Here is a 23,074-nt window from a genome sequence, read left to right as displayed (position 1 = left end):
TGCTTGACATTATATCTATAAAATGAAGTACGTCTAAGGAATTGATCTAAAAATGGAATGATCACATGGAGAGGGCCATTAGAAACAAACACTACTTTCCTTCTGTTGGATTTGTGCTTCAGGTACAGCAGGTTCTGCATGAGGGGATCCAGTAGTTAACATTAGGGGTCTGCCAACACATTACTAGATACCATGGGCCCCAGGGGTTGCGGGTACCCCACCTCAGACAGGGAAAGTCATAGCTAACACCCTTTTGGATCAGACAGGTTATCAATACATAGAAATAACCCAAGATTAACCAATTTTTCAAAGTGGCTTAGTTTGCCATATTTTCTATCCATATTGTGGCAATTACAACAAAAGTAAACATGATTACCTGGCAACTAAGTCCTCAAATTAAGACTGCATTCAACAATTGTCAAAGAGTGTAAACATCTTACAGACAGATTTGCTAAAACAAATAAAAAAGGGTGAGGTATATATTATATACCTCACATATATTTTTGTACATCTAATGAAAATACTGACGACATATATGAGACAAAGGATGGTATGCATACAAAGAGGTAATACAGAAGGTGGTAGGGTATATGGAGGCCACTTCAAAATTAAATTCACTTCCCAACTCCCAACTGTATCCTAATAATATAATGATGAAATACAACATGCAGAGTTGAAGCTTTATTCTTAAAACAGTTTACATATCAGCTGTGGTTAATTACTAAAATCTGCCCTTCTCTCTCAAACAGCACAGTTCCTTCACAGAAATCTTCAGTCTATGACCTACATATTTACCCCTCAAAACTGCAATTAACATAGAGTCAGTTGCTGTGCACCTCCCTGGTCTGCCAATAATAATTAACCACACTCTCAGCCCTTGGACTGCACACGTCAAGCTCTTTTATCTCATCAGTGAATACCTAATAGCATATTAGTAGCCCCAAAAAAACACGGCAGACAAAAACACGCATAGGTCCAGTAAATGTTGAGCACACTGAGCCTCAGACATCAATACTTGAATATGATTTGCACTTTGGAACAGAGTCAGAATGAAAATGGATGTTTATACAGTGTATTGGGATGGATGAGGAAAAAGTAAGGAAAATGTCACTGCTGGCCTGACTCTGACTCTATGTCCAAAACATTACATGCACTGCAAAATAAAAAACAGCCTTGTTTTGAGCTTGATGACGGTGCATTTTGAGATTATCCAAAGGGATTTGAAAGACCTACATTGGCCCAGGAGGTTAAAGTTTTATCAACTGATAGAGAAGCATGTGGAATATGGGCTAAGGCTTTTCTTAGTAGGAAAAGTAGTCTAACATAGGGATGCAAAATTAATTCAACATCTGGGTAGAAATGGTCTTCAGCATTATACTTTTTTAGATTATTTTTGGGCTTTTTTGCCTTTATTTATCAGAGCAGTTGAAGATGGACAGGAAATTCTCACGTCTCAGATCTTATAATGACCAAAACTTAAGGAAAAATCTAACCATGCCATATCTCACCAGACATTAGACAATAACAGAAACATTTTGTTTCATTTACACACTTTTTTCTGTCTTTAGTCAAACTGGCAGAGACATCACACAGTATGAAGCTGCTAACAGTCCATCTAGGGAAGCAGGCCAAAGATGGTGTGAGCTCAATCCACACTGACAGGAAACTGTAATGCCCCTTATTCCCTAATAGACTACAAAGACACAAAGACTCCACAACAGATGCATGTATGCACAGTGGCACACACACACACACACACACACACACACACACACACAGGTCAAGCAGCTGTAACAGCCAGAGGTATGTTCACTTTCACTGCAGCCGTTCTGCCCAAGCCTCTCCAAATACGCACACGCACGCACACACACACACACACACACACACACACACACTTCCCTTCAGCTTAACTCTTCACGGCTGAGCGCAGGCAGGGGGTTGGGGGCTGCGGCCCTTGGGCAGGGCCATTTCTCCCTGTGTTTGCACATTTCATAGTCATTGAACCTGCAGCTAAAAATAGAAAGCTAAAAACCTGGCACTACCACACGTCGCAAACACCAGGAAGATATATACTCTATTAAATGTGCTATAGGCTGTTTACTGAGGCACTGAATTAAGGGAAACAAACACCCAGTGCCATGGGATCAATAAATAATTTCCTTTCTAATACTTTCTCTTCAGAATGAGGGTGTTTTCAGTGATACCAGCAAATATAATCTTCCACAATGTGTGTCTGCATAGAAGAGTGAGAGACGAAAAAAAAAAAAATCAGTCAATGATGCCATTGAAGGACAGACTATCTTTGTCAGTAAACATTTATCTATTCTAAAAACAATGTGTGCCATATAGCCTATCTCATAAAGATGTTGTGGTTTAGATTTTGAAAATGGCCTTTTATGGTGCCTAGACCTACCCTATACAGTATATATGCTATGCGTGACTATATGGAAAATAATATATACCCTTCGGCAATGTTCTTAACATGTTCCCTTTTTGCCTGCTCCATTCAAAATTTTCCTGAGGGAGTCATACCCACACACACAAACCAGATAGATTTGCAGTAAGAGAGAGCACTGAGCTCTCTCTTGTGGCCATTAAACTGCACTACAACATTACTTAACAGAGGCTCCAGAGTGAATCAGCAGTATCCTCACAGGCATATCACTGTGAGCTCAAACAGAAAGCCAGCTCCAATGTTAAATTAAATCAATGACATTTTTTTGCAGTCATTCATTTTGCATTCACTCATTCATTCAACTGTATATGTAATATGACTGCTACAATGATTCTCTTGATTTCACAGGAAGCTATTTCAAATGTACAGAGGGCTTTAGGGCCCTAGTGATTGCCACTACTCCAACTTTCATTTTATTTATGTCAAAAGAAATGATGTGGGCGTCCTGGCTGACCAGTCCTCCAAGATTCATACATTGTAACCACAACCCCCCTCTTCTGATTGCGTCCGGAAACCACATTTCAGTGAATTCTCTTTCTTGCAGTTCCTTGTCAGCTAACTAATAAAGGCAAAAATACCATAAAAATAATCTTCAAAAAGAATTAAAGTAAAAACTCCAAATGGCACATGCTGCAGTCTTGATGTGGCAGTAGATGACCTGTCATAGGTATCATATTGCTTTGGTGTTTCTCTCCTTCACCTGAAACGAGGTGAACTGAACCACTCATTAAAGACTCATTGTTCAGGGAGTGGAGTGTTCCTCAGAACATCCCAGTCTGGACTGAGTCCAGCTTAGGAGCAAATGCAAGGATCCTATCTCATGCACTCCAGAGTACACTATTGCCACAGATGGGGGCTGCACAAGTGTGATGGGCTGCAATGATGGAGATTAGAATACATGCAGTATGTAGGCCAATATATATTATTCAGATATATCTTACTGTTATTTTGGGGAGCAGTTTAATATTATACACAGTGCATGGTCCTGTTTAGATTCTTCCTCTATAGTCATGTTACATAGATGCAGATTGTAATACAATTAAATCCAATCGATAATATGCTTATTTCTTTTTTTGCCCTGTGGACTTTTGGGTCAGTTCTTCAGATTTAAAAGTTTACAAGGCATTTTGGTGCGATTCATTTGGCGGCCAATGAGAATGAAATGGGAGCGCCTACATTCACATGCTCCAACACTGACTGCACGTGGTGAATTACATTTTAATGAGCTTCTAATTTTAGTGTGCGCGCCAGTAATAATAATAGACTTGATGAATATTTATGTTCCTTGTTTGAAGTTCAGAGACACGAGGACGAGGAGGGGAAATACTGTAGAAATCCGATGGTTTTACATAGAAATGGCTCATGTCTGTCAGACCCACATCCCCACCAGCCTCTCTCAGACCTAGGCTACATAGACGTGATGCAAAATTTGAACAGACATGACGCGCGCTCACTGAAAGAACAAATACAGTATATTAATGTTATTATTAGATGTCGGCAAATACATGCTCTATCTTCAAAGGGCGTATGCGGCTGAAATCGGTTGTGGACAGGTTTTCTGGGAGGAAAAACAGCAGCACATATTCCCCTTGAGTGTTATAATGGTCACATTTCTGACAAACAAAATGACCGGTGAAAAACGCGATGCAGTCGCAGCCTCATGCTCACTCAGCTTACCCATGGTGCCGCTGAGGGAAAACACTGTGCCTGTGCAGAAAGATCGCTGTGTTTAAGTCCTTATAATGTAGTGACGACTGTCCGCCGCTCCTGAAAATGAAGAAACAGCCGACCTTCAGCACCGCGGACAGCTCCCAAGTCCACACAACAGGCTGCCTGCCGGACAGCGGCGGCTGGAAGCACCGTGAAGGTTACAGCAGGGACTCTACTGACTTCATCCGATCTAATAAAACCAACGCAGTCCTCCTTTCCGTTTTCTATCAACTAAGCAATTACAGCATCCAAAGACGCCAATTCATTTAACGGATTCCAATCCTGAATCGTTACACTGGATTCATGCTGTGCAAACATTCCCAGACTCAATGTCAGTAGGTCTACGGAGGGAAAACATGTGAGCCGAGCACTAACGCGTCAAATCACGTTACATTTGCCACCGACGCTGTATTAGTTCATCTGTGCTGTGCCGGAGTTGATGAGAGCTCATTACATATGCGGCGCGTCCCAGCTCTGCTCCCACAGTCCAATAGACTTACAGAGAACCGCGGTTATGCAGAAAACTGACTGTCACTGCTTTTTCTGTGTTAGCGGTAACAAGCTCACTTTGTCATTTCCGACTCGGTCTGTGCTGTGAACACATCTTGGGCTTCAGTAAAAAACAGAACACAGCTGTTGTCATCGTGATGCATTTCTCTTCATGATGTCAGACAACTGCAGGACCATGAAGTCATGGGGCCAGGTCAAAAACAAATGTGACCGCGAACATGTCAGAAACTATGCTGCGTTTACGTGCTGTGGGAATAACTGTGTTGTAGATCCGGGTTGCATATCGGTTAAGAGATTTAGTTAAATTGGGACTATTGACAAACCAAATCAAGCCCCCACATTATCATCTGAAAGGCAAAAAGCACTTTCAAGTAAACTTAAGCCCATCATCTGCCCCTGCAGTATTTTGTCTAGATTCAGGGGAAATAAAGATAACGTTAGCACCCTTTAAAAGTCCTTGTACAGCCAATTTGGAAAATGCAGAGTTGTGCATCTTTCTGCAAACATAAAAAACCTCAAATACAACTGAGGAAAATGTATACTTAGTCATGTGTTTCCAAACTCTGCAGCATAGAAGCAAATGATGTGCACCATTCAATCATTTTCTGGAACCACTTATCCTTTTCAGGGTTGCAGGGAGCTGGATCCTATCCCAGCTGACACTGGGCGATAGGAGGAGTGCACCCTGGACAGGCTGTCACACTATCACAAGGCTGACACATAAAGATAGACAACCGTTCACGCTCACATTGACACACCTACAGGCAAGTTAAGAGTCACCAATTAACCTAACATGATGTCTCTGGACTGCAAACACTGAAGGGCCCCAGCTGCCAGCGGGTTTGAACCCAGAACCCTCTTGCTGTGAGGCAACAGTGCTAACTACTGCACCAAAACAAATTATTTTCATTTGTGCAGTTAATAGCTCTTTGCGTTAACATCACTAGTCCAATAGCTAGTTAGGATTTGGATGTGTTTAACACATTTTTAAGAATTATGAATTTCTATTTTTAAAATCAATCATTAAGTGATATGGAATACACTGTCCAACAGGTTGCAACATGTGGAACAAAGAGAGTCCATATGGCGTCTTCTAATGATGATCATTTTTTCTGTGGTGCTGTTTAGACACTCACAAGTCAGTTTCATTCACAACAATATGCTATTCACCAACATCCTTTAAAGTACTGTAGTACTTCCCTTTGTATTTTACAGCAGAAATGTTGAGGGGCCAAGAAGCACATGTAACGTCTTCAAGAGTTGCTTTAATCATAAATGACTTCCTCCCCAGAGACTGTTGATTCCTCAGGCCCTTTTGAAGCCACATCAGAGGAAATGGTGGGGAGCTCCACCGCTACAAGCAGGGATTCTGAAGACTTCACAACACCGACACACAGTTTATCTATATCAAAGGCATTTTATACTTTCACCCCCAAAACGTCCCTCTGTACTTTGATCTTCAAATATCTACTGTAGAGGCTAAGCTACCTGGTACAATCAATGAGCAGTGATTGTTATCAACACAGATATTCTATCAGTACTTTTATATCTATTATTCAGCTTGTTGTGATAAGGCATAGTGATTAATTGTGACCATATATCAAATGAGTCGTGGATTCAGCTAAAGATTACATTACGCTATTGAGCAGAACTATAAGTCTTCAGTTGGGCCAACGCTTAAATTCTTTTCCCAGCTGTTTAACTCTCAGCCCCGATATATCATATTCCAGTGTACCATAGCTCCGCTACCCTGCCAGACATAGATACTTGTAAATATTCAATGGCGTTTCGCAGAACAAGATCTCTCTCGCCACTGCTGTCACCATCTGTGAGAGAGGGAAAGAGTAGACGGATGGAAAAAGGGCAGATTTCACCACTGCCACCTCTTTCACTGACACACAAGCTTTCAGACAAGCTGGTTGGGTATACCAAAATGTGGGCCGTTGTCTGTGGCAGAGTAATCAAAGCTTGGGACTACAAGCATGAACACACAAAACATCGGCAATAAATATCCCAATAGTCCAGGTGAGCTACTGTGTAAACATTATCACTTACCTAGCTGTGCAGTCTTCTCTATTGGCTAATAGTGTGCAGCTAGCATAAAACAACATTCACAATCCAAAACAACCTACCAACCTCTGAAATACTAAAATCTACATATGTTCTACTCTTTTTCAGAATGTCCAGATAACCATTTCAATTATGCATTAAATTAAACGATTGTGTTATGGCCACTTCACACATGTATATATTGTACTGAAAAAATGTCCCACCTATCTAAGTTATTGCTGATAAATATGGTATAATTTTTTGCTTATTTGTCTTTTTTTGCTCTAAGCTGCTGTAATGATTAAATTTCCCACTAGGATTACTACAGTAATCAATCAGTCTATCTAAAGTGACCTTTTCATTTGGTCTCAGCTAAAAGACTGTTAGCCCAGAAACACTGGACTCTATTACCAGATAAATGGAGAACATGCTGTGTATGTGACAGGATGACTAGTGAACTTACCAACCTCTCTTTACACCCTAACACCCTCGCCACCTCTTCTGCTCATTTCCATACTGGCTCTCTGTTTGTCTGACTGACGCTGTCATCTGAACTTCTGTATCCTGCCATAAACGCTTACTCTGCTCCCCTGCTGAAGACAAGTCTACGTATAAGCAATTTCTTGATTTTCAACTCATTCTGAAGGCATATCTGCAAAAATATTTGAAATATGGCAGTATTGTCAAGTACAGAGATAGTGGAGTGACTCCTCTGAACTGGGATCAAATGTTTACTCCTGCATTTTCCTTTGTGGTTTGCAGCTGTATCTCAGTATAGACGACTATAGGGTGTCCTTAGATTACAAAGTGTTGCTGAATTTATTTTTAATGAATATTATATACTCATCCGCATCCACGGTCTATATGGAGATTTGACCTTGAGTGTCAGGAGGCCAGGGCACCACCAGGTAAATAGCTGGCATTGCCTCACTGGCACATTCCAGGGCCTCTCTGCCAATGCCCTGACTGTCCATCGCCAGCCTGCTGCCACTGTTATTATTCAACACCATCTGTACAACAAGGTAACCGATCTCCCAGCTATTATCTACCAGTGAACAATGGCCGCCTGTACAACTGGGGTCTTGGCAATGGAGGCAGCAGCAGGGCAGAGGTCTCTCCCAGTGTTCCTGCTGCTCCATTGTTTGGATCAAACCTACTGGTTTGTACTTGCCTCCAGTGTAGCTTCTAGACTGTTTAGTTACTGTTTGGCAGTCAACAACTAAACACAAGCAGGTTAGGGGTAAGACAGCTCTGTGAAATCTATGTCATACATATACAAGGACAGTGGAATGACCCCTGTGAGATGTTCATCTGGCTGTCTTTGTGCAACTAACTGAACAAAGAGAGCACTACAGTTATATGTAATTCCCAAGGGTATTCAGTACTGCAATTACTCATCATAGCTCTCCCATTCTGATCTATATTGTTCTATACACCACATGCAGGACTGCATGTTAGCATTGAATTGGGATAATTTGGATTGGTGAGGGATTTCATATTGATCAAAACTTGCTTTACCAATAGTGTGATTAGAAAAGCTAGTTGGAGAACGTATTATTAAAAAGCAACATTATCCAGGAATGGAATTCAAATTAGCTCTACAGGTACATTACCACCTACTACAAGTTTAGAGAGGGGTCTAATTTGAATCTCAATATTATGCGAAAGGCGGTAATTCAATCATTTAGAACTGCACCTACACAAAGCTCTAGGACACGTGAGAAAAATATTTTTAAAAAGCATAAACAAAAAGGTCAAAATCTGTACAGAGGAGGGCTAAATCCAAATATGCTGGACACCACAATTCCCTTAACGCAACACGATGATGTCTTTCATTATATTGTCATATATACTAGAAAACACCCATGTCATTCATACCAGTAAAGCAGGCTTTGTGTTACCAATTTGTTTAAAACCCTCGATCCCAAACTGCTGTAACCCAGATGACATCATTAGAGTTATGTTTTCACACTTTGTAAAGCTCACCCCAGAGCCACATAAGATATATTTGTATCTCTGAGAAGCACAATATCAAAAACATTTTTACCCTCTTGAAAACAGTACTTTTTTCATAGAGCTAATGTTGTTTATCTTGTGTTTATTTCAGACGAGCAATATAGATGCACAGACAAAGACTAATCAGGACTTTTCTTGTTTGTTTCATGTCATTATGGCTGCTGTATGTGTATATATACATATCACAGCATTTCATGAACAATGTTTGTGTTCAGACACAGTCCCAAGAAATGCAGAAAAGGATTTTGCTAACCACTTTGTCCTCCTGTTGCAATTCCATGAGAGCAGGAATGCAGCAGAAAGAAAGAAAGAGGGAGACAGAGGGGTGGGGGATGGGGGTAGGAAAGATATGGGGAGAGAGATTGTGAGTGGCATTAGTAGGTCCTGGTAGCACTGTCACATACTCCAACAGCAAAGGATTGGATAGCATCAAATAAAAACACTCAAGCTCATGATTTAAATTTAAGCGGTCTAATACTTAAAGCTTTGGCTTAGTCTGTGGTGGGGATTTTACAGAGGTTAGTTAGGCACTGGAGTGCCACATTATGCTAAAGCACCCACAAGGTTCCTTTATGGAAAAGAAAAGGAGGAATAGTTCCCTCCAGTGGTGAAACAGAACAACTGTAAGCTACAGTAAACATGAATAAGGAAACTTCAGCTGTGAATCAACACATAAGAGTGATGCGAATTAGAATACAGGCATGCAGAGAGTTACTGACTGTAGTAGATGCTGATAATCTGAAAAACATTAGTTGCCATTAGAGACACTGTTGGCTCATCTCCCAGATTATGATTTCACTGCAATGTTTCATAACCTTGGATTTCAAATCGTAGTGTAGGGAAAATTTTGCCTGAGGGTGGGACATCTGCATGTGTGTATGTCCTTATAAATGTTGAATACCGAGCATACGAGCCAGTGTTACCTTATTTGACCGCAGAGACACTCGTCCTCCGCACCGAGCACAGAATTTCGTTTGGCAATATGAACAGAGGTGGCCACAGCCATCGGCAAACTTGGTTTTGTGGCATATCCCGCAGGTTGGGGCTTCGCTCTTCTGGTCCTGAGTCTGCTTAGACTCCTCCCCCATCTTCTTAACCTGGTCCTTATACGATTCAAACTGCTGGTGCAACTTCCTGTAAGTGAAGGGAAAGGACAGAGGTTAGGAAAAGGAAGAGAAGGTTTGGTGACCTATTAAAAAAAGGGCTGTGTTTTTTTAATTTACTGAATGCTTGTTAGGGACAAGAAGGAGCCAATACTACATACCACAGCATTTATAGCCTATGCTGATTTGCAATGCCCTCGATGAGCCTTTTAATCAAACATTTGTAAGAATAACATTGACTTTAGGACACAGTATATTACCTTATTTTTTCCATAAAGTGCCGTGTTCTAATTAAACAACTATACATAAACTAGTCTGGGGCCATTAGTGGCCGTTTTGGTAAGGAACCGGAACCAGGCCGAGTGAGACAGGATCCGGAATTCGATGGATGCACCTTTCCGTCAAAATAAAAGTACCAAGATAATAAAAATGTGGTGAAACTTTAATTTAAAGAATATAATTTACAAGAAAAGTCCCAAGCCATTAAGTTAATCAATTTTCTTACACCCCTCATCACCCCAAATCGATGGTGCGCCAGAATTTAAAGTTTTACTTTGGTGAACATTTTTACTTGGGTGAATTTGGTGAATTCGACATCTGCTCTCTAGACCGGAACCAGAATCCAGACAAAATCCAGAGTGAATAGAAACCAGGCTCTTCACTTTATGTGAAGAGCCAGGAAATATCTTGGCTGTCCCGCGCTTGGCTGCAGCTGCGGGTCCATAGTGGTCGGTGAATGCATGGTTTCCACCGATACAGCCCGACCTGTAGCCTCAAAACGGGCACCACTGGCTGTGGAAAAGGCTTTCTAGGCTGTATGTTTCAGAGCTGATTTTTTTGAAGAAACACAACCATGGGCGTGGAAGTGAAGACGATATCCCCCGGTGATGGAAGAACATTTCCAAAGAAGAACCAGACATGTGTTATTCATTACATAGGTATGCTGCAGAATGGGAAGAAGTTTGACTCCTCCCGAGAAACCAGGCTCTTCACTTTATGTGAAGAGCCTGGTGCCGCGAGGCTATACATACACTAATATGATGTATGCTTTTGTGTAATCACAATTGACATACAGGATTAATTAATACCTACTTTTCTCTTATAGTCTAACTGCGAGACATATGTTTATTGCAGAGTTGGATTATATATTATCTTTCATAATTCCACCAGTCTGATTCTTGTGTTCAGCTTTGTTTTCAAAATCACACTTACACAATAAGCTCCAACTATCGACCGACTAACTGATATAACCTCAGACATGTGCAGTGTGAGATTTTGAAAGGAAAAGCAGACACCATGACCTCAGAAGCTTCAAAGTTGAGCTCCTCCTTTGATACCGCACCCCTCCCAAAACAGGGGGAGGGCGGGGTATCAAATTTGCTTTGCAAGTTTAAGAACACCACTTAATTCCACTTTCTCAGGTTCCCCTGTGTTTAATGAATCATTTGCACCTGTGTTTCTATATCAGGACAGTCGTAAGGTGAGACAGAACACCCTAGAGGCACACTGTTAGATAATGATATTACCAATACATACAATTATTATTTCTCGATAGTGCTCCTTATAGGAAATCCTTGGTGTCAATTGGTGACAAAGACGAGCCCACCATCCATCAAGCATTTGTTAGTACAGTGTCTATTGTGTTACTGTTTGTGCCCTATAGATGGCCTCCTACTGATACATTACACCTGATCTTATACACTAGATCCTTAACTCCTAACAAGTCCTGAGAGGCTACTGAAAAAAACTGCATGGTCTCTTCACATGCATTTTGTATGACACATGTCAATTGAGCGTCTCCTTGGAAACTAAACACTGGGCTGACTTCATAATATGGCGATTAGAATTGGTTTCGCCCCACATATCCCCTGCAACATTCATTAGCACTTGTGAATTATTGAGCAACGCTATCCTTTTACCACATACAGCTCTGCGTTTGAGATAAATGTGCTTCCTTTACCCACAACCAGACCTTTAGAGCCCAAATGTAATGGCCATGCACCACCTGAAGACTATCTGCATGTTTGAGCGAGTCTCTGTGCCATCTACACATTAGATGGAGTGCCACTGGCATGCCCCCCGTTGTACCCACTGAGGGATTAAAGGGCTAATTGTGTCACAGCCTTTGTGTGTTTACCAAGCAGAGATTAGTATGTAGCCTTGTTCAACAGATCCCACCAAATCTCATTTACTGACAGAGGGCCTGATAACAGAGTGATGAAGACTGTGATACAAGAGGTAAAGCCACTGTTTCCAAGGATCAAGGAAATAAGACCACAAACAATCGTGTTTTATTCTCACTTAATCTCCCCTTACACTCAAACGTTTACAGAGACATGAGCTCAATCACGGGCCACTACATGGACTAAGGTCCAATGCTCTATTGACAGACAAGGTCACTGAGAAGAGCTGTTAAAGATAACCAATGATTACCTCTCCCTTCCTCTGTATCAGGTCACCTCTTCTAAGGCTCACTCACCCTTTGGGGACTAAATAGAGGTTATTAAAAAACATTTTTAAAAGGAAATTTTCACAGGTGATAGTTTTACAAGTTTGACTGTAGTCTGTGGTAAATATGTTGACACTATGCTGCCCATTGAGACTGATATCAAGGCGCAAGACGAAAATAAAGAATAAATAAATAAAGGAGAGAGGTCGCAGTGATGCGGTGTGCAGAAAATTTAAATCTAAATACAAGGAATGAGTTACCAAGTGAGACATGGGGAGGAAAACAAAGAATAAACGTGGAGTAAGAGTAGACCTCAGTGGCAGCAGGCAGCTGGTACACAGGGCCCATTCCAGAGGGTTTGCTTATTCGGTCAAACACGGTCAAATGTAGGTGACACTGCTGACGAGTAATCATACGCTGCTCATTGTCCCATCCCATGCTAGCGTATCGGAGCTCTCTTACCTCTGGGCCGCACCAGAGCAGCGACACACAGCCGGTAACCTGAGCCTCTCTCTTGGACATATGACAGACCCGACAGCGCGGGTGAACTACAAACCCTCTGCAAGCTCCTGGATTCTACCTCTGCCACAAAATGTCTGGACTGAATTTTAGCTCCTCTGTCATCCTTAATACATCATGTTGGTACTAAAAGCAAACACACAACAGTCTATTAACCGCTTATATGTGTATGTATTTATAGCATCCATTAAAAGGGAAATTTGCACCTTTCTTAAATTCCTTCAATCTAAAACAAGGTAAACTGATGACATTCAGGTTGTGTTTCTGTAGTGAATGATAATATCATAGTTACAAAGTTTTCTTGTTCTTGACTTAATGTAAAGCTGACATGGCGTTAATTGACTGTAGTTGCTTTGGCAGTGAAAAAACCCCACACAAGCTCACAAACCCACAGCTTTGACAAGCTGGTATTGCTAACAAGTTAGCTAACGAGTCTAGCTAGCAGACACAGAACACTACCGTTTACTGTATTTGGAGTAAAGTTTCTACTCACCTGACAAATTAACAACGTTTAATGCCCATTTTTCTTTCTGTTCTGGTTTGTTCCTCAAAAACTTGTGATAAAAAAAATATGTTTTTAGCAAGCTAACTGTGCAAGCGAGCTAAGCTAACCAAGCTAGGTGTTAGCTTTGTGTAGCTGCCATTTTGTGCCAAAGAGAATAGTGGATTTATCAGAGATTTTGTGCTGGGGGAAAAAAGCATTCAGCTGCTGCTGCTGCTGCTGCTACTGGAAACAATGATGGAAGCATTTACACTGAACTGTATAAGCCTAACTTTATCTTTGTGGGTTGTAAAACCAACAAAATAAGGCTAAAACTAGCTAAAGCTAGCTGGCTAGTGCTGCAAAGTTGAGTGATATTTTTCTGAGGGCTTGTGTGGAAGCAAGCCTTTTTACGTAACATATACAGTCATGTAAACACATTAAATTTGGACACATTTTCTATGTATTTTTGGTAAATTAAAACTTACTTGAAGTTGCTACATACCATTCACTTCCAGCATGTGTCCTCTAAAGGCTACTGTAGTCTTTAGCAACGCTTAACCTTCCTTAGACAAGCTTTTTCACTTGTTAAAGCGTGAAAAGCACAGGTGTAACAAATGAAATTAATGACAAAATGCCATTCAGGTGTGCATGTTCCACAACCTTGGTATTGGCAATGCTGACTCATGTATGGCTTACAGGGACACATAATGGAAGACAGCCACCACCAGTATTATTATTTCTGCCTGCACTATTCCAGCTATGAATAGTCAAAATGTCTGCTGTGAAGAAAGTCTGTAGGTTGTGTCCAAAATTCTCTCTTGTGTAGTCATTCACCATTCCCTACAATTATAAATACCCAACAGATAGCTCTACAGTGATATTGGGATTTTGTACAGTATGCAGTACAGTGCATACATTTTACAGAATTTGGAATCTCATAAATATTAGCAAAGAAACAGCCCACCGTGTTGCAAATAGAAGGTGATACAGATACAACTCTAATCCTCAAAGTCTTCACATGAAGTGACAAACTCATTCTACAACATGGCTGACTACGCTACAGCTTCTCAACCCAGTCACCAGAAGAAAATGTTGGCATGTACATTTCTTCAAACCAGTTTGTACAATTCATACATATCATATCAACAATTCCAAAGTGACATAGTACAGTATATGAGCTAACTTTGTCATCAAGAGGTGGAAGGGATAGTGGATGGCTTGTTGCCTACAGTAGGTGTCTGCGAATCTCCATTGGTCTACTGCAGACCATTAAGATCAACAAACAACAAAACCAGTTGTTTTATAATCATCACTATGTTTCCAGTGGCTTTATAACAACCAAATGTGGGTGTTTTTTAGTGACCCATCGCCATGTTTCCACTGAAGATAGTGCCACAAGAAGAAGTTTTTTTACAAAGACATTGCATGTGTTTCCAGCCGCGATAGTGCCATGAAAAGGTGTTTTTACTGAGATGTCGCTGCGTTTCAAGTCAGAATTGTGGCACTAAAACTAGGTATTTTAAGCCAAAACATGATCCTTCATAGGCGAGTGGTTTTGTGCCTAAACCTAACCACATGTTAACCACAGCATTGTTGAAAAGTTTCAGCTTCTGCTACATAATAATACAAAAATGTTATGTACCCATGGTTTGCAGAAACATTCAGTGCCAACATGTATTCTGACAATTGGACTGGCTTCAAGTAACTCATTGCCATTTACTCCAACAGAAAAACTAATATATGAATTCAATGTAACATATAAACAGTCAACAACCTTGGCGTCATAAGGGATACAGATTTTAAACTCGACAAACAAATAAACGCTGTCGTCAAATGTATCATCTTCGGCTTTTAGCAAAAGTTAAATCTGTTTTATCATTTAATGATTTTGAGCATGTGATGCATGCTTTTATCACGTCACATTTAGACTACTGTAATGCTCTTTATGCAGGAATTAATAAAAATGCCCTGTTAGTTTACAGGTAGTCCAGAACTCTGCGGCTCGTCTTTTAACAGGAAGCAAGAAACACGAGCACATAACCCCCATTCTTGCCTCGCTGCACTGGCTTCCTGTTCGTTTTAGGATTGATTTTGACATTTTATTGTTTGTTTTTAAATCTTTGAATGGACTGGCCCCTACGTACATTTCGGACCTCATTCAAATCTACACACCCCCGAGATCACTGAGGTCCACTGGTCAGCTCCAGCTCATGGTCCCTAAGACCAGACTTAAAACCAGGGACGACCAAGCTTTTCCTGTGGTCACCCCTAAACTGTGAAACTCCCTACCCCCTCAGATTAAAATAGCCCCCACAGTTGAAACTTCTTAAGTCTCGTCTTAAGACTAACTTTTATTCTCTGGCTTTTAATGTAGCATGAGAGTTGTGTGGGCTTCTGTTGTCTTTTAATTTCTTTTACTGATTTTCTTCATGATTTTATTTGTTTTTATTTATTGTTTTTAATTTATTGCTCTTTGATTACTGTTTTTGGTATTTTATTTAGTATTGTTGTTTTAGTATTTTATTTCTGTTTCTGTGCAGCATCTTGGAAACCTCCGTTTGTAAAATGTGCTATAGAAATAAAGTGGATTGAATTGGATAAATAAAATCGCACACTGCAAATTACAAGCTAGGTTCTTCTCTTTTTAAGTCAGTTGTCTGCAGGTGATATTGACTGCTGCAGCTCAAAGACAGGTCTTGGCCTAGCCTGGTCCTTGGCTGTTAACTATTTAGGCTTACAATATATCAGTCTTTATATATTTTTTCTTTTTCTTTACAGACACACTAGACACATTAGACAGATTTATTTCTACAAACCAGTCTGTCTTGCAACATCTTTTTGCAGCCAGCCCCAGATAACTGAGGTCCACAGTGCTCTTGGTTCTCTATTCTACCTGGCAGCTAACTGCAGTGGTAAAGACGTCCATTCTTAGATTGGATGACAACAAATAAAACTCTGAGTGCTGAGACAAACTAAATCTGTAGATAAATTTCATGGAACAACCTTAATGAATTTTTTTTTCACTTCCAAACCTTAACCATATTGCGTTAGTTAAGTCTGGCTTATTTGGTCACATGGTTACTTTGGCAGCCCTATAGCAGCTGTGAGACTGCTGGAGGCAATAGGTTGTTGTAGTTTCATATTTTTCTTTTTCACCATTCAAATTAATCTGCATTACAAGTATATTTAGAGATCAAAAAAGATCAAATGATGAGAAAAAAATAAATGTGGTATATAACAACATGTAACAAACTCTATTTTGGGCCACTTTTTCGTTTCATAAAAGGAATAGTACCAGGGCAAATTAACACACAAAAGTTTATGACAATATTCGTTGTAATTCTTCATGAGTTTAGTATATTGTTAAGTATTGGTACCACCTCACAAAGTATTGCCATTATGTTATTTATAAAAGTAGGATCCATAACGGTACACCATTCCCACACTACTACTCTCTCCTTGTATGCTTCAACAAACATAGTCTAATATCCACTAGGGTCAAACATACTGTGCGTCCAGCTGCTGGGGTCACCACTGTATGTTACTGCCTGCTGGGAGGAGATCAAAAAGGGTCTGTACTATTACTTACGCGTCTGGCTCTGGCTCCTTGTCATTTTGGGACTTTTGCTGGGGCTGAAGGACGTTATTTACCAGCTCAGTGATCCCACTAAAGGGAAACCACCTGTTCAAATAAGCAAAGTGTGACTGGAACATCGCAATGAGTCATCATGGGAGAAAACAATCTGTCCTGAAAGGGTGTTTTTAGGAAGCGGGTCAGATTCTAAGAGGTGAACAATAGCAGGGACATTCACTTCAACCAGCGCAGAGAGAGGAGAAGGCCAGGACACGGGCAGAGCAGCGATTAGTGGAACATTGACAACCAGACACAGTGTCAGAAATACAGAGAGAAAGATAGAAGAAGAAAGAAAGATGATACAGACAGACTTACAGTAGAGGGAGGGAGAGAAGAAGCAGGAAAGCTCTACAGCCAATGGAAATGAGAGCTGCATCAAACGCTCAGCTGAGGGTAACAGGAGTGTCATTTATTCCAGCCTGGTGGTGCAGTAGGGGTCAGGTTAACAGACCAGTCAGCCCTACAGGTGGATTTAGTCAAAATGCAGCTACAGTACAGGGCAGGTGCATCAAGTCCACAGTTGTGATTGAAGTACGAGGCTGCACAAGCCAATCAGAGTGCAGATGACACACTGGATGAGAATGGGCAGCCAGAGTTGGTGACCAGGGACAAGGGAAAAGGGTTTGAGGGCCTGGCTATAACAAAGCTGGTAGAAAGGAAAAGCCATCGTCACTGATGTCATGGAAGTCGGCTGTTTAGTATCCAGTACGGAATTCAACAATCTGCTTGATGCTTCTCATTCTAAAGCTTATAAAAATAAAAAATGCCACTGCACCATCATTGTGCTATCGCAGCTGCTTTCCATGACATTAGTAACATTTCTTTCATTTTCCTCCCAGACAGAGAGGAGAAAGCCACATGAAGCACACAGCACCGACTGACAGGAAGAAGTGTCAAAGCCTAGAGCACTCTGGGTAATGCAGTTTACTTACTGTGCCGGCTGAGGCTTTGGTTCTTCTTTGATCCTAAAACATAAAAAAATAAAAGGTGTGCACAGCTCAGTGCATACAGAACACAAAGAGATGAGGAAAACAATCCAAACGACACAAAATACTGACACAACTGATATCACTTGAGATGTGTATGACATAAATAATACTTCAACTATAATATGAATAATATTCAGGATATTATAGATGATGCTTTGATGAAAAGGACAATGCAATGATGGCAATGGTGATGAAGTAAACAACATGGAGAAAAAAAGAACATTCAGAATGACTTTAAAGATGAGGTGAAGGTAGTAAGTGATTTGGACCAACATAAACTTAAAAATAACCGCTTCATGTGAGTAACACCCTCTCTCATCATATTATATACTGGCATTACATTATTTTTTTAAGGCATCAGGGTGGATCCAAGCACCAGTCCACCACGCTACTGCAAGTTTTTGTTCAGTTTTTCTCAGAAAAATTTATGTTAAATGTTGGCTCCCTTCACCATGAGCCCACCAGATCCCAGAAACGACAACAAACAATTAAATATTTTAACACCAAGACAAACAATGTCCTAGTTACTCTGGACAATCCACAGATCTCAGTGTTTACAGTTTTCATTGGAACTGCCATTTACACAAAAACATGCTCCTATGAAAACTGTGTTGGACATTGGAAATATGATTTTTAAATCCTGTGTGCACCACAAGCAAAATTCAATTCACCACCACTGCAGTGGCCTGGCAGCAGAAACAACCAACTTGTGCAAATAAAATGGAAACTAAACAGACTAAATCAAAGCCAAAAGGCCAAAAAATGGCAAATTGCTACGACTATCTCTTACAACAAAATCTATTTAGTAGAGTCTCTCTCTAATGACCACATTGGCTCAGAAACACGAGAAGCAACTGTCCAAAATGTTGCAATTGTCACATATAGCTTCAGTAAACATGCATTTACATTAGACATTCTTCATGTGGAATTATTCTTATGCAGAATAACCAAGACACCACAACCAGCCCTAAAAAGCACACACACACACACACACACACACACACACACACAAACAGCAATCACCACATGACTGTCTAACATCTGTACACCATCTAACTGAAGCTGCCAGTTCACCCACTCTCCTGATTTAAGAGCAGATGTCACTATAAGCAAAACAGAGGCAAGTTGCCAGAACTTCACACACCTCATCACCGCTAATGTTAAATACATATTCAGCTGTGTAAAATTGAATATGCTAATTGGACTTTGTCTGTTTCTGACTAAAGCTCAGCGACATTTACTTATCTCAATCTAAATGAGTGACCTGATACATAAGATTCAGAAATCCGTTGACTCATACGAGCAGCAGTGTTGTTTAGTGTTATAAACGTAATGAAAAATGCACGTCACAATTCCAAGGTTCCCCAGGTTATGTCCACATATTGCCAGGTTAAAGTCGAAAAACCCAATCAAATTATGATGATATAAAACACAAATAAGCAGCAAATCAAACGAAGAGTATCAACTATTTCTTTCATAACTGTATTTTTGCTGGAACTAAAAAGCCTTTGAAACATCAACATTCCACGTAGCGTTACCATACATACTCCATCTGATAAGTGCCTGACAATTCATTCACAAAATCTATTTGACAATGAATAAAATGTCTACTAAAAACAGCAGCCCATCAAGTAAAATTACTTCAGGTTAATCCCAGTGTGTACACTACGTGGATGCCTTTAAACTCCTCAGGGCTCAAACAATTGTCATGCAGAGCATCAGCAGTGAAGCCTCCCAACAGTCTACTTTAGCTAGAGGTAGAGCACACCAGAGTGAGAAATCTGTCTGTCTGATCTGTGTCAGATGGGTGAGAGAACACACGAGAGAAGATATAGTCCTGTGTACCCATCAGTCTCGCTGCTCTGTTTTCCGATGAGCCAGTCCATATTTATCCTCTCGCTGTGTTCTCCTGATGACCTGCAGCGCCGTTCTTTATTGATCCCATCAGCCCCGTCTCTGTGGTCGCATTACAAGCCTCATATTTATCTGATCGAGCCTGCTGCCTGCTGCCTGCCTGCCTGCCTGCCTGGACAGCTGCCGGACAAAGTGTGTGTGTGTGTGTGAGGCTATCTGCCTATGTGCCCATATCCATGTGTGTACTGTACTCATACGTGTGCATATGTGAGTGTGAGTGTGGGGTGTATTATTTGACATGGGGCAGTAAAATGAGTGAGTGTAAAATGTCACAAGTGACGTATTCAGTGTCCTGGCTGCTGAGGAGGCCTGCCGGGCAGATACAGTCTCTGTTTTCCATCTCTTTAACCTGCACTCTGCTTCACATGAACGCCCCAACACACACACACACACACACACACACACACACACACACACACACACACACACAACACACTTGCACAGAGTAAAGGTTTAAGGAAAAGGTTTGTGTAGAGAATCCACTTGTCTCAGTGTATGATTCTCTTTTTTTTCTATTTCAGAGTGACAGTTTTAAGTCTAAGCAAGCCACATGCTGCTGTTATTTTTAGTCTCTGTTGTTATTTTTGTTCTGTATTTGGGTTCCCACCTTCTCTGCTTCACTGGCTTTGCATGGAGAAGCAGCCGGGTCTGATGATGACTGATGCTACACTGCTCTCTAGTGGACAGATGTGCAGCATAAACTTCGAAGAACTACAGTAGATTCCTGGAGCTCTATAAGGGAATGTGTGAGTAGTTTTTATGCCATTTGGTTCAAATTCTGAAAATGAACTATCAGAAAATAGGGAGTAAGGGAGGAAGAGAGATATAGAGTAAGTGAACTGTTATTTCTGAGTGTGAGATAATAACGTAGTGCTTTTGTTATTTTATTCCCCCCAAACCATGCTGGTCTCATTCTAGTCATCTACAAATGCAGTTGACCAGCTGGCAGGATGCTTCGCACTACTGTGGGTCAATTAATTGATTAATTAATCAGCAGAGAATTTAAGTAGCATCTATTTTGGTATCAATTAACTGTTCAATTCACTTTCCAAGCAAAAATACCCAACCTTTGCTGATACCAGCTTTTTACATGCTGATGTTTTCTGCCTTTTTTCCTGTTGTTTGTGAACTAAATATCTTTGTTTGGACTATTTTGGACTTTTGTTTGGACAAAATGAACAAACTGTCAATTTGTGCTCTGGGAAATTGTATTTGTCATTTAAATAAATGTCTGATATTTTAAAGACAAAGCAATTAATCAGTTTTGTCTAGAAGGTAATCAGCAGATTTTTGGACAAGGAATTTTTTTAGCAGACATAAGAGGAATCTTTTAAGTAATTGCATAAAGGCGTTTGTAAAATCAGGTTTTAATGTCATAGTCTGAGGTTTCTTTTAGTCTATATTGTCAATTTATTATCATGAATTTTAAAACACAACAGAAGCTGAAACTATAAGTGGTTCATGACAGCTTTTCATAGCTGCCTTTCACCAGGTAAGACTATCTTAATGATACAAGCCAGAGGTTGGAGTGAGTCACACATGTGTGAGTAACAAGCAAGTCTCAAGTCTTTACCTTCAAGTCTCATGTCCCATGCACTGGGGTGAGAGTCAAGCAAGTCGAGTGGAGTCCCTGCTATAAGTAGAGCAAATCATATGTCATATGAAACTCTGATGATCTACCCCAGTTTCCACATGAAATGCATTAAAATAAAAATAAAGTTTAGTTTTAATTTTCAACATTAATAAAAACTGTTGCAGCCTGCTAACACTTTATAAATCTTAATGATATTTGACATTTTGTTGCAATCAATAAAAAACATCTAAATGAACAGCACTAGAGAGTGGGGCTTTTATATTACAATATAGCTCTAAATGGCTCTAAAGGGAAAGCAGTAGTACAACACAAAGAAGCTGGATGTTGTTATGGTTGTGTCACTAATTTTTGAGCTGCAGATCTTGCATAACGCTGTTGTCTTCTTATTAACATGATTGACAACAAAATAAAATGCAAATATCAAATGAAAAGCCAATTATAAAAAGTCAGATTTCAAGTCATTAATACCAAGTCAAGTCGAGACAGTTATCAATGTTAGTCAACCAAGTCTCAAATCCTGAGTCATGCCATGTGTTTTGAGTCCCTCGTCTCTGATACACACACCACTAACACCAGTGACACCACTAAACTCATGCAAACTGGGTAAATATCGTGAGCAGCAATAACCCACCATGGTGGAGGATATGAAGAAACAACACTATAGATAAGCACAAACATCGTCCACAGGAAATGAGAGGACATCATTGCTGTGCACGTTCTGGACTGCACACTCAAAACACCACAGCTACACTGCTGGCAAAATCAAAAATCTACTTGAAGCTTGTGCATCGCCCCTTTAAGAACGAACTTGGAAGATAACACTGATTCTGTCCCCCCAGGAAAGGCAAACCAAAACATGCATGCTGCGATGCCAAAATACATGGTCTCCATGTAAAAGCAAACAAGCCTGCAACTCTCTTGTTGAGGATCTCATTCAACTCCGATGGGAGTGAGATCCTTGGGAGAGTTGGATTGATTCAGCTCCTTCTGCACAGACAGCAGGACAATTACACAGCGGGCTGTCACGAGGACCCGAACATTTTAGTAAGATCCCAGAGATTTAATTAATCTGAGTCCTCTGAAGATATCGCTGCTAATAAGCAGAGGGGGTGGGAGGAGAGAGGAGGATGCTTAAAACATACCTGCTGCAAAATCGTGCCATCTCTCCGTCTGTGTTTCACCCACAGCCACCCCTTTGCCATAGTTGTGTTAAGACAAATACACTGATGTGACAGCTGTACAATGAGCCCTGAATCATTACATTCCCAAACATCCAGAACAGGTTGGCATAACAGCACATGCACCACAGCAGGTCCAGCGACATCTAATGTGCATCTAACAACTTCTGATGGGCAGCAGAAACAGAGCCCAGCCCTCTTCATACAGCTCAGATGCCAAGTAAAGACCTGCTGGCACAGAGGATACAATCATTCATTCATACTGTAGTCAACACTTTTAGGCACAGATTGTCAAATCAACTGATAAATTACAGAAGCTTTGTTGAAAACAAATGCCATTGTGAATCTAAAGAAACATGTTATGAAACAGAAATTCGCCTTCTGGTTCAGTCTCACTGCTCTCATTAACGCTTGATAAACCCACTTTACACTACCTGCCCAGCATCAAACAGACAGACAGATAAAGTTAG

General features: G+C 40.6%; 1 protein-coding gene across 33 annotated transcripts in view; it reads right to left on the bottom strand.

Annotated features, from left to right (window-relative positions):
• rims2a (regulating synaptic membrane exocytosis 2a) overlaps nucleotides 1–23,074 on the bottom strand; it is a 162,284-nt gene that overhangs the window by 118,930 nt on the left and 20,280 nt on the right. For 25 of the 33 annotated variants that reach the window (XM_049584492.1, XM_049584497.1, XM_049584501.1 and 22 more), the window contains exons 3-6: nucleotides 17,862–17,894; nucleotides 16,885–16,977; nucleotides 9,664–9,874; nucleotides 8,994–9,005 (exon numbers count right to left, since the gene is read on the bottom strand). In XM_049584492.1, coding sequence (XP_049440449.1) covers nucleotides 8,994–9,005; nucleotides 9,664–9,874; nucleotides 16,885–16,977; nucleotides 17,862–17,894 — 349 coding nt within the window. Of the gene's footprint in view, nucleotides 1–4,132; nucleotides 4,554–8,993; nucleotides 9,006–9,663; nucleotides 9,875–16,884; nucleotides 16,978–17,861; nucleotides 17,895–23,074 lie in introns of those variants that run through there. The other 8 variants (XM_049584499.1, XM_049584502.1, XM_049584505.1 and 5 more) reach the window with 2 other exon arrangements.

The sequence above is a fragment of the Epinephelus fuscoguttatus genome, linkage group LG8 (assembly GCF_011397635.1).
Source record: "Epinephelus fuscoguttatus linkage group LG8, E.fuscoguttatus.final_Chr_v1".
Taxonomy (NCBI): domain Eukaryota; kingdom Metazoa; phylum Chordata; class Actinopteri; order Perciformes; family Serranidae; genus Epinephelus; species Epinephelus fuscoguttatus.
The sequence above is the reverse complement of the archived record's forward strand: the minus strand, read 5'-3'. Positions and strand labels throughout refer to the sequence as shown.